A 12,604-nucleotide genomic window follows, 5' to 3' on the forward strand; every position below is an offset into this window, starting at 1 on the left:
ACTTACAAGAGTATATGCTGGCACAAATCTTTTAAGGCCCACTATATACAATGATACACTTATTTTAGGTTAGGCCCACTGGTACACTTGCAATAGTACAAATCAACTTACTAAAGATATAAAATAACACACTTCTTGTAGGTTAGGCCTACTGTACACTTACGAAAATACAAACAACTTATGTAAGATATAAATAACACTTGTGAAAATACAAATCGACTTCCTTAAGATATAAAATAACACACTCCTTGTAGGTTAGGCCTACTGTACACTTACGAAAATACAAACAACTTATGTAAGATATAAATAACACTTGTGAAAATACAAATCGACTTTCAGTAAGATATAAAATAACACACTCCCTGTAGGTTAGGCCTACTGTATACTTACGAAAATACAAATCAGTTTCCTTAAGACAAGTAACACACTACTTGTAGGTTAGGCCTACCAGTACACTTATGAAAATACAAATCACCGTATTTAAGATACAAAATAACAAGTATGTTTACTAATTCTACTACTAATCTATATTAACAGAAAGTTAAGTTAAGAAAATGCAGTTTAGAAGCGTTGAGCGGAAGATCAGATACTAATAGCTCACAATATGGCGGAAAATGGCCTAGGAGCTAAGCGTGGCTTAAGAGTAAGTAAAAAAAGGAAGAAAACGTTCAGTATAGAAAAAAATTTAAATAGAAGATAACCACTTATTTTTTACTACTGACCGAATTAAACTGCTCTTTTGTACTTAAATTAAGGAGCTCTCAGATTCGCACACTACCACTCAACGCGTCCTTCACAGCAATGTCTAACTAGCATCAACAATGGAGTAAATCACATGGCTGTTCATGTCCTTACTGGCCAGCAACTGTCTTATAACTCACTCCCAGGCTGGCAGCCATCTCACATCAACACCCTACTCTTCTGATTGACTCACAAGACTCTCTTCTAAAGTCAAAGTCAAAGTTACTTTATGACTGGCGATTTACCGCCAACAGTTCAGCTTGGTGTCAAGCCCTTTGAAACCCACAACCAGAGACTTTTCCAACTGAACTCCTGCGGTAATACTCCTGACACAATATCGTCTCTGACGAGAAGATGGGTTTGTCTCTTACGAAAATGCTTGGCCTTTTGTCAAGTGTACTCTCTTCTAATAGAAGCTGACCCTTGTTATACAGCATCAGTATAGACCGCTTACAAAAACTTCTCCCAAGAGTTCTTTGATTGTTGTGCCACATAGCTATCGCATGGACCGCATAGAGAACACCACTTCCAATTTACTCCATTCTTGCATGTCATGAATCTGTTGCCCAGCAATGGGCATGTTTGTTGAGCTGTTCCCTAGCAACGGCTGTCTCTGCTGGCTTCACATTTCTTGCCTTGAGCAAATATGGCACAGTACTTTTAACGCTTCCAATTCTCACAGTTGAACCTTGCAGACAATTTTCATTTAAGAGTTCTGACTGCCAACAATCCTTATGCTAGGCAAGTTCGCACATGCTGCAATGCTTCTAGCTCATACTCTGGAAGTCTGGATCTTAGTCAGGACACCAGTTATCATGACTCAGCTCCTTTTTTTGGTTTTATTCAGTCCCCACAGGGAAATGCCACAACGTATCTTAGATTGGGCTATGACTGTTTCCTTCCACACTCTTTCCTATTCATCATTCAATAAGCATCCTATCATCTAATGCTATACACTTGATGCCCCTGACAGCATCATTAAATAAACCATAAATAAAACTATCCATATGTTATCAAATCTAGTGTTTCAGTCTGACTTTTGCAGGCATAAGGAACAATTTTATACTGAAAACTTCCCATCTGAGAAAGTACCTCTGGTTTCATTGCATAATGTCATTCTTATGCTCAGATTATTGCTGGTGACTGTGCTGTATGAGGCTCTGAGCATAAACATGGATCATTCAATAATCACACATACAAGTGTCTGTCAAGTTCAATATGAACATAACATATGGTTAATTTGTGACTATACTATTTCACAAAGACACTTTCTAATAATGGATATGACAGAACTAATATCTAAGTTTTAGCTAATTTTTAAAATTTATTAAATTTGTGCACAATTCAGATTCCATTTTACAACTTTTAAAATTACTATACAACATTTCTGTCAGTGAGCTGCTCCTCGCATCATCTGCCAAAGTAGTAGTTGTAAAAGTAGTTACTATAGGATTTTGATGATGGTATATAACACACTGATATGCTGGGATTTTGGACTTTATCCATCGTCCTGGTTTTTAAGATAACAAATAAAAACACGACGTTTCGGAAACTGGATCTGTCACTGGACAGTGATTGAGGCTAGCTCTTTCTAAGGGACCCAACTGAATATGTGTTTTCCTTCACCTGAGGACGGAAACAGATCCAGTTTCCAAAATGTCGTGTTTTTATTTGTTATCCTAAAAACCAGGACGATGGATAAAGTCCAAAATCCCAACATATCAGTAGTTGTAAATACTAAACATCACAATATCAGATAGCTGATGCAATTGCATGGAGTTCTGGAAGAACAGCAACAACATACTTTGCTGCTCCATCTTCACATTACCTTGGAAACTTGTATACATTGTCATGGGGCTGCCCTGTATATGAGGCACTAAGCCACTATTGTATATGGACAAATGGAGGAATAATAGCACATATACTGGTAGTGAGCAAGTTGGCTGAAGCAATGACGTTACTGACACACAACTGAACTAATCTCTCCATCAGATAACACCAACTGTGCTCCTCAATTATGAAATCATTTTGAAAAATCTTTCTGCAATCTTTATCATATAAAAATTACAGAGAATATCACACTAACAAACAAAAACAAACTCCGTGGCTTCAGTCTGCAAGTGAGCTATACTGACCGAGCGACCGCAGCTTGTCGGCGAAGTTAGTGCCAACTTTGGCAGATAGAGGGTGTTGCGTGGTCAGGGCAACGGATCCCCTCGGCCGTTAACGGATTTCTAGACTGTAGTATCACATATTCATTCCATATATAATAATTCATTTAAGGCACTCCACTCATTGTGTATCTATACAACATGAACTTGTTACGATCCTCAAATTTCATGCTCACTTTACAAACATCACCACTTGCCTGCTCTACGGTAAGAAATTAAAGAGTTCTGTCTTCTCCTATATAACACCATGTAGTCCATTGTACGTCAACAGGGATTTCAAAAGAACATGTCGCCTCCATCTCCCTTCGAAACGTATGTTGACTTGCAATGACTATACGGCGTTACATCCCAAAAGACAGAACGCTTCTTAACCACTGCTTTCAGAAAGCTCAGAAACTTATATCCTACAAGAAACTACAGCTTTCTACACTGATGACATCCGGTGGGACCAGAAATTACATTACTCTTCGATACTGCCGCATTAACTCTTTGAAGGGCAAATTATAGCGGCTGAAGGTAATTTAGTTTTATTTATTTTGATATACATACGACGAGTTTTAGAAGGGTACTAATGAAAAATGCAAATTATTCTGGATGACTTGTCAATATGTAAAACCAAACACCTATACTACACACTTGATATATTTCGGGTGCTGCAAATGCAGTGTACATGTTTACTGCGAGGAATTAAAATGCTACTTGTCCCCATCCAAAATCGAAATATTGTAGCCATTATAACTGCAATTTCAAATTCGTATTAAGCAACTCCTGCTCGAAACGAACAAACGTCACCGATCCACAAGTCTCCGCAACTTATAAACACAACTGCACACGACCTCTTCACGCTCTTCCAGTAATCCGGTACAATTACTAGAATCTAGGAACGCCTAACAATCAAGAACGACCGGGACGACCGGGAACACCGGGAATGACTGGAGCATAAATGTCCTGTACGTTCTGTACCATGTTCATAACGTTCATTAGTTTCGTAACCGTTCGTAATAAACTACTACGCCGTCAGAGAGCATATACCTATTCACACTCGTACTGTAGTACGTATCGCACATATCGCTGTGCCTTCATTACCGTCATGAAGGTCATGAAAACCGATCAAGAAGATTTCCACGGATCAGCTGCCCATGTCCGTGATTGTTTTTGTTTTAATGTGTGTCCGAAGATGTTGCAGATCTTGAACCTTAAGGTAGCCATTTCGTTTGTGAGGTTGTGATGTGAAAGAGTGTGGGAGCTTATTTTACGGCTTGTAACGATTTAAAAATTAAAAAGCGATAAAATCTGTTTGAGCAGTGTGGTCGAAAAATATATCGGCATAAGATCTTGCAGGTAAGAGGGAAGTAACAACGCAGTGTTGGCCGACAGCGGTATACGTAATTTTGTCGTGCGAGACAAACTTAGCACAATGTGCAGACTAAAGAAGAGGTAAGTTATGCAAGGATCTATACAGACCACTACACAAGGAGCAATTTGCACTGGGATCTGCACCCACAGCCACAAGACTGATTACATTTTGCTTGAACTTAAAGTTATACAAGAAGCATTCAAGTTTTGCAGCTTGTTACTGCAGAATGTGCAATTTCCATTACACAGTGTAAAAGTATTGCTGTTGTGCGTACTTTATGCACGGACATGAAGAAACTATTCACTTGAGAACTGAAGAATTTGCTGCGAGCCTTGAGTCATGCTTAAAGGCAGAAGGAGCAGTGTTCTAACAGTTTTTATAGAATGTGATAAGTTTGTGTTGGGACCGAGGAAACTTGTCACCCTGCACTTGCAAGCAGCATGTTTCCATCTCAGCTGAAAGCCCACTAGCACTATTAGGCTTCTAATTTAAATCTTCTGGCCTCTTTCTTTGTTAACGGTTCCTAAGAGACGTTGGTATTCACTGGTTGGTGCCCACTGTTCTTTTATTGTGGAGCAGTGAGAATGGAAGTAGTGTCACCCTCACCTTCAAGGAGTTCATGAACTTCAGGCTGAAGATGGACAATCTCAAAGTTTCTGCCATGACTGCAGGAAAAATGCTTCATAATACAGGTATTTGTTATGCCAGAAGCTATTTGTATAGGAATAGTAGAATCCTGTCCCTGTGAGGGTTAGAAGGGCCCAGTATTTCAGACGAAGATATTACGTTGAAGAGTCAGCTAAGCAAGAAACCAGCAGAAGCAGACAACAAATTTTGTGCTTAGCTTTTTCTACAGAGCTGAAAATTGTGGTCATATGTCACTCTGAAGGGGCATGCGGTAGCGTTGTTGGTTGAGGCACTATGCTGCAAGCCAGACGGTCACAGGTTCAAATCGCAATAAGGTCATTGGATTTTTCAGTTGACCTAATCCTTTCAGCCACACTATGGCCCTGGTGTCAACTCAGCCTCTAACAGAAATGAGTACCAGGAATCTTCCTGGGGGTAAAGGGCAGCTGGCATGTAAGGCTGACCTCACCGCCATCTGTGAGCTAGCTGTTTTAGAAAATGTGGGAGCCTGGACATCTCAAAACACTATGGGCCTCCACAGCCTGTTACATAGCTAGTTTTTACCTTTTTTACCTGTGTCCCTCTGAAACTTGAGACTTTCGCCATACCACATAGCATTACAAGCCAGAAGACTATACGCCTTATAGTCCCCATCTCACTAGAATACCAGAGCTGGCCTGTATGCTCTGAGGTAGAGGAAGATCACTTACATCTGCCAGGAATTGAGTCTTCAGCTGTCCGGCCTGTAGACTGAGCTATTAGTGTTTTCCCATACCATTCTAAGTGAAAGACCATCTCAGTTTGCACACTGATATGTACTGTACTCCATGTTGGGTTCCCAGTGCAGGGAGTGCTGTGTACATAGCCCACGTGAACACTTCTCGAGGAACCAGATACCTCCAGAAACGATTAACATATCACTACCAAATAAATACTATCAATACTAATGAAACAGTAACTAAAACAAGTACCTAACTCCTCCGAAATCGGGAAATAAAAATAAATAATAAAAATTAATGAACCCTGAGACACAGGGTACAACAATTAAAGTCAGCTTACAAAAGGAAATAAACAAACCTCCATGGTACAAATAAACTATAATTTAAAATATCAGATCAATAAAATACAACAACAAAACAATGAAGAAGTTGCTGTTCTGAGTGATGGAGGATGCGGGACCCAGGTTACTGCATCCATGAAGGTCTTACCTCACGCCCCTCTCATGGACATGCTTGACTTCACATCAGGGAAGGATTTCCCAGGGAGATCCCCAGTTGCCTCCACTAGACGTGCATGGAATGTCGGCAACTAATCGTCAAGTAAGCTGTTTGGGAATTTGAAACTTAAGTGTTTGCATACTTACTGTTCAGCACATTGTGAGAGTTGTGTTGCTTTGTGCTATCAGTACATACACTAGTAGGCAGATTGTACTGTTTGTTTGAGGTGCTGGCGAGACTTGGGCGAAGAAATTTCCGGCCCAGGTGACGAGGCGTCACAAGAATGAAGGTAGTCCCACGTTACTGTCCATATCAATGTAAAGGAGCTCATCAGCTTTCAGCTGAGAGTGGGGCATCCAGGAGGCCTTCCCTTCGAGTCCTGTCGCACCGCAGCTGTGAAGAGTTCCTACAGAGAAGGTGCGTGCGGCGTCGGTTCTGATTGTGACTGTGTTGAGAAACGCAGAATCGAACGCCAAGTGTTGAGATTCAGTGGGTAATGCACTGAACTGCAGAATGAGGACTTCCACAATTTGTACCGTTAACCTTTATCGGACGGGCCATTTAATTTCCGGTAGGGGCAGCTGGACGGAGTTTATTTAAATGCCCGCCCTTCTAGGGCAATGAAATTGTAAGCATGTTTCTAAAAATGGTGTGATTTCTACATTTTTTATGATAAACGAACGAAATGAACGCTCCTTTAATGTAGAAAGAATATAGAATCAGATATTCTAATTTACAGATTTTAATATCTGTAAAAATTTTTTACACTGATTCCCAAAAAAATTTCCCAAAATTCATACATTTTCTGCACCATGCGTTCTAGCAGTGTAATACATTTTCTGCACCACGCGTTTTAGCAGTGTAAGTCCTTGTGGTGTCTTCACATTCAATGATGTCTCTTGTTGACGCTTATTTATCGTATGGACATTTCGGTATGCACGACTGTATGCGTCTGAAATCGCTCGCTGTGTAATGTTTTAGAAAGATAACGGGAGTTAATTCTCGGAATATGGTGTTGCCAGATCGGTCATTTGTTCATTCATTGCAGTCAAACCATTGTGTTTGTAACGATTTTGAAACATCACAATATAAGGTTAGCCACCCATGACATCGTGAAGCAGATATTGGGTTCAGCCAAGTCGTGAATGAGATTTTTGTATGTGTGGGCTCGAGGTTAAGATTTATGGCTTCTTATCATGGTCTAAGCGCAGAGATTCACTGCTAGAGAGCGTTATAGTTCACCATGGCCACACGACGACATCGTATGGAAGATGCTGAAATTGAGAAACATCTGTTCAATGACACAGATTCGGACTGCTATTCAACCGATTCTGAATGTGGTGAGGAAAGTTGGAGTTCTGATGCTGAAATTGAGAAACAGCTGTTCAATGACACAGATTCGGACTGCTATTGAACAGATTCTGAGAGGGGCAAGGAAAGTTGGAATTCTGATTCTGCTGATGAAGGGTCCTCACCTTCGCCGGCAACTTGGGGACCGCCAGACCAGTGTGGCTGGAGAGGTGTGAATAATTATTCCGGTGTAGCTGCGGGGATAAATATCACTGCAGTTCGATATCACTGGCCTGCTTCCTCTAAATCGCAACTGAGGTGTCGTGTGTGCTCTTCGCGTGGGAAGCGGTCTAGCGTTCGTACGAAGTGCGTGAGCTGTGACATCGGACTCTGCATTTCAGAATGTTTTCGGCAGTACCATACGAAGGCCACATTACCATAGATGACGCAGGAGGGATGGCTGTTTCCTCATGAAGATGGTGAACATATATCACGTAAGTAGAGCAAAAATTTAATTTTAAATTTAATTTTAAAAAAATTTTTACACGCGTGCAATGCGCGAAATCATATGAGGTCGTTCGGCCATATGTCGTCAGTAGATTACATTAGATCATGCAGGAGGGAAGGCTGTCACCTTATAAAGGTTGTGACCAAAAATTATGTAAATAGAACAATTTATATTTTAAATTTAATTTTAAAAAAATCTTTACGCTCGTGGAATGCGCGACATCATATGATGTCGTTCTTCAATTTGTCCTTACTTTTAACGTCATATGACATCGCTAGATTACATTAGATCATGCAGGAAGGAAGGCTGTCTCCTTATAAAGGTGGTGATGAAAAATCATGTAAATAGAACAACAATTTATATTTTTAATATAATATTAAAAAAAACCTTACACGCGTGGAATCCATGACATCATATGATGACGTTCGGCCAGCTGCCCTAACTTTTAATGACATCATATGATGACATTCGTCCGATAAAGGTTAACAGTATCATTTTAGCAGGGTTACTGACTCGAGGATGAGATGAGCTGGGCATGTAGCATGTATGGGTTTGCTGAGAAGTGTGGACATTAGTTAGGTCACAAGACCTGAAAGGAAGGCACTACCTGGGAGACCTGGGTGTAGATGGTAAGATACTCCTGGAATAGGTCTTGAAGAAATAAGGTCATAGTGTGTCAGCTAGATTCACTGACAGGGACCAGTAGCAGGTTTCTGTGAACACAGTAATGAACCGGCATGTTCGATAGAGGATGGGAGATTTTTTTGAGTGACTGTAGTGGAAGCCCCATTTAATGTTTGAAGATTTTAGGTTTTTCCGACAGGAATTTGAAATGGAGGTTCCCCTTAGCTCTTCAAGAAAGGTACACTTAGCTATTGAGTATTGTACTTAAGTGAAATGTTTTCATGTTATGACTTATATTGCACATATCACATACTGTTTTTGAACCCAAGTAGGCAAGACTGTAATGTATCATTATGTACCCTTTGAGGCCAGCGCTGGGCAGACGACAGTGTAAAGTGCTGTTCCGGATGTTGAGAGTTGTCCATGGCACTACTGTACATCGTGTTGACTTCACACCAAGGAAGAATAAATAGTGCATCGTGCATATGAAGTACAGAGGGATGTGTGTATCATGGCAAGAGCTGCAGCTCGCTGTATTGTCTGAAGTTGGAAAGTACACAGAGGATGCTAGAGGAAGACAGATACAATGAACTCTTGCTAATCTAGATTAATTGGGCAGAGAGGTCATCATCATTGTGATGATCTGGACTAGTGTAGCAAAAGGTAGCCCTAAAAGTCAAAAAGACTTAAAACACAAATGGGAAATGTAACGATGTAAGTATTGCTGATGAAAATAAATAACAAAGTATCATTTTAGAGCCTTTATTTAAAAAATATAAAAAGACACTACATGTATTCATCAATAGAAGACCCAGAAGTTGTACCTGCTTTTGAACATAATACTGCAGTTTGTCTGAACATTGCAATGACTCATCTGCCTTCCTAAATGTCTCGTGTCTTTGTAATGACTAGGCTTGTTGATAGTAAAATTACTGCAAGAACATTTGTGGTTCTGTAATTTTATTTTGTTGTAGAGGTTTTTGATTATGAGAATGTCAAATTGATAAATATAAAAAACATTTTATAGGAACTTGCTGTCTTCTTCAAGGTATGAAGTGACTTTGGCCTTCTAGAGGGGTATGTTTAACCCCAAAGTAGGCAGTAAGGTCCCATATTTCAGAATGATGTCATACCTAGGACAATGTGTAATGAATATGGATCAGTGTGAAAACGTCACGTCTAACGCATTTGTTACTGTTTGTTCACAGTTCCTATGTGGCAGTAAGGAAGAAATTATCCTTCCAAGTGACAGAGGATGTAACAACTTTGCATTCTCTAAGGAAGTTCCCTCGTTTCCTAGTGGCTAAAAGTCTGTGTGTGGGTGTGTGTGGTGTGGTTGGATATTCAGAAACATGAGCTGGCTTGAATTTCCATGCCCACTGTAAGTGCAGTTATAAGGCATTTATGATTTGAATGGCATTCTCTTGTACTTTTCACAGTGATTGGAAATACTGTTAGAAGGAACTGTAATTGTTTCTCTCTGTAGAAAGTCCTGCACGTTCTGGGATGTGACACCTTGTAGTTTGATAGAACACTGACATTTCAGGGGAACATGTTACTGCCATCTTCAGGTTCAAAGAGTAAGGAGAGTCCTCTGAAATGTTAGTAAACTTGTAACAAACTGCATGGTTTCACACCCCTGCGGACAGTTCTCTTCCTGGCTGCTGCCGTGAGGACCCGAGATCTTGCACTGTCCTGTAGCAGTGCTGGTGAGTGAGTGTGGAGCGCACCCACCCTGTCCATCCCCTGAGGTATATGTGTCACTTCAGATGATTCATTTGGGCTCTCCTGTTCATGCAGTTGATATCTAAATAGCTGGAAAGTTATACGTACATCCGCTGCAGGAGTCAGTTGAACTGTGAGGTTTATTTGGAAGGCTTAGTAATTTTGAGATATGGGATAATATCTTCATTGACAGTGATGGAGATACAGTATTTAATAATTTTTAAATACATATCTTCGGATATTTATCTTGTGTTGTCAGATTTCAAAATCATGAACTACGTATATTAATCACTTATGGGTAAGGTCAGGAATCGAAAAATCATGTGTTACATAAAAACTCGAAATAATAATCCCAGTTTAAAAGCACACCACAAAGAGTATTGTAACATATTAAATAGAGATATTTTAAGAGCGAAAAAGTTGTATTTTAATAAAATTGTAGCAACTTCCAATAATCAAGCTAGGGCAGCTTGGAAGGTCATAAGGAACGCAACCAGAAATGATCATGTATCCACTAATGTAACTTATTTAAAGATAACAGACAAAAATATCCAGAAATATGAAGACATTGTAAACTCATTTAATAATTTCTTTCTAGATCATGAGATATTGTGACATGTTGACCCCTACCTCCCCAGCGGCACGTAGCGCTCGCGTAATAGGCGAGTCATCACCCCGCCACTCTCCCCACGGTGACGTCACGAGCGGAGCCGAAGTTAGCCGAGTCCCCGGATCCTGGTAGCTATGCAACACGCAACGCGTGGTGACGTGATACGGTGATGCGGAACCGCTTCCTACTGTGACGTGGCACGCAACAGGCACCACTGCTGCTATATAAGGGAACTGCACAGCAGCTACGAGTCAGTTATAACGTGGCCATCGCCGAAGATAGTTCCGAGCAAGCCTACGAGCTTGTGTGTTATCAACAGTTCTCCAGTCAGCCGACTACAGTTGGAGTATAGCAGCCGTCACGGAAAGAAGAACCGGACATGTGTGTGATTGTGTAATTGGGAGCGCGTGATACAGTGATACATAGCTCCCCTACTGTAAACGTGTAGACTACTGAACACAGATTGAGCTGATTTGCGCATAGGGTTATAAAGTGTGAAACCCCGCAACTGTGTGATAAGTAATTGTAGCCGTTACTTGTAGATTGTTCAATAAACCAATTAATGATCTCTACGGCGTCTTCAGTAACGAAACACGTTACAATATGATAAACAAGGATGTGACTAATTTACAAGGGACCTACAGATTATTTATATACTTCCTTTTTGCAACCCTTTCAAGAAATGGTATTAAAAGAGACAAATTTTAATGAAATAGAAGAAATAATAAGGTTAATGAAACCTACATTAGCTCGTGGATATGATGGAATTACAGCCAAGTTGAATTAATTTTTTTTAAAATCACTTAGTGGGAGTTTACATGTCAGCAGAGTGCATCGTGATGTCTATAATGTTTGCCAAAATTGCTTTGCATATTGGCATATACAGGGTGTCCCAGGAGGAACATGGTATCAGTCATTCTAAGAAAAAAGTGAATATGTACATGTCCTATTCCGAACGTATTCCGAGATAGAGCTATTTCACTGTACACCATGCAGACGAGCAACAAGCCATGTCCTTACACGAGTTGCAAAGTGCATTGATGTTGATGGTGGAATTTTCAAAAATGGATTATACTAGGTAAACTGCACCAACATTTTTCACTTGAACAATAAATACCGGTATCAGAAACATTATGTAATATCTCTTATCAACAGTTTTGCAACTGTATAGTGAAATAGCTCTTATCTCAGAAACCACCGGGAGTAGGAGGTTTGTACACTTACACTTTTCTGCTTAGAATGGCAGATACTGTGACCTTACAGAATACTGACCTTTCCTCCTGGGACATCCTACTTACCTGACTCGTGTAGAATGGTTTTTTAACCCGTTGGCGTGGTTTGACGTGTATGTTTCGTCAGGTATTTAAATCGTCTGGGGGGGTTCGACGTGTATGTTTCGTCCAGCTGCACACCTATGTTATAACGCCCATAATAATTGATGGTTTTGCTGTAGATTGTTAGATTCTTCGCTGGCCTGTTGTCACAAGAACGGTTTATAATGAGACACGAGTTTAAGAGCGCTAACTCATCGTTACATATGCCTGTCTTGCAGCAAAGTTCCTGTGGCTGTAGCGAGCGGTTTATTCGTTCTACGTTTGTGAATGCCGTGTTTTCTTTCCTATGAAATTATAAACAGCAGAGACGTGATATGTGATGTGTTTATAATATCATATTGCCCTGAGCTGGCCACACTAACACACTCAATTGGAATTCTTAGAAGAGGGATATCCAAAC

At 40.3% G+C, this 12,604-nt stretch overlaps 1 protein-coding gene and 1 long non-coding RNA gene across 6 annotated transcripts in view; one reads left to right on the plus strand and one right to left on the minus strand.

Annotated features, from left to right (window-relative positions):
* Positions 1-3,724, minus strand: part of LOC111869459 (3-hydroxyisobutyrate dehydrogenase, mitochondrial) — a gene marked incomplete at its 5' end in the record, with an annotated part of 39,018 nt that extends 35,294 nt beyond the window's left edge. The window contains 1 exon segment of the mRNA XM_023861001.2: positions 3,549-3,724. Within this exon segment, the coding sequence (XP_023716769.1) occupies positions 3,549-3,645 (97 nt within the window).
* The window catches only part of LOC111869460, a 22,740-nt gene continuing 13,792 nt past the window's right edge, over positions 3,657-12,604 (plus strand). Inside the window, exons 1-6 of one of the 5 annotated variants that reach the window (XR_004513553.1) lie at positions 3,657-4,961; positions 5,739-6,215; positions 6,340-6,530; positions 8,908-9,249; positions 9,744-9,916; positions 10,859-10,898. This is a non-coding gene — a long non-coding RNA (uncharacterized LOC111869460). Of the gene's footprint in view, positions 4,962-5,738; positions 6,216-6,320; positions 6,531-8,907; positions 9,250-9,743; positions 10,915-12,604 lie in introns of those variants that run through there. The other 4 variants (XR_004513554.1, XR_004513552.1, XR_004513551.1 and 1 more) reach the window with 4 other exon arrangements.

This window comes from Cryptotermes secundus, unplaced genomic scaffold (assembly GCF_002891405.2).
Source record: "Cryptotermes secundus unplaced genomic scaffold, Csec_1.0 scaffold1411, whole genome shotgun sequence".
Lineage (NCBI taxonomy): Eukaryota > Metazoa > Arthropoda > Insecta > Blattodea > Kalotermitidae > Cryptotermes > Cryptotermes secundus.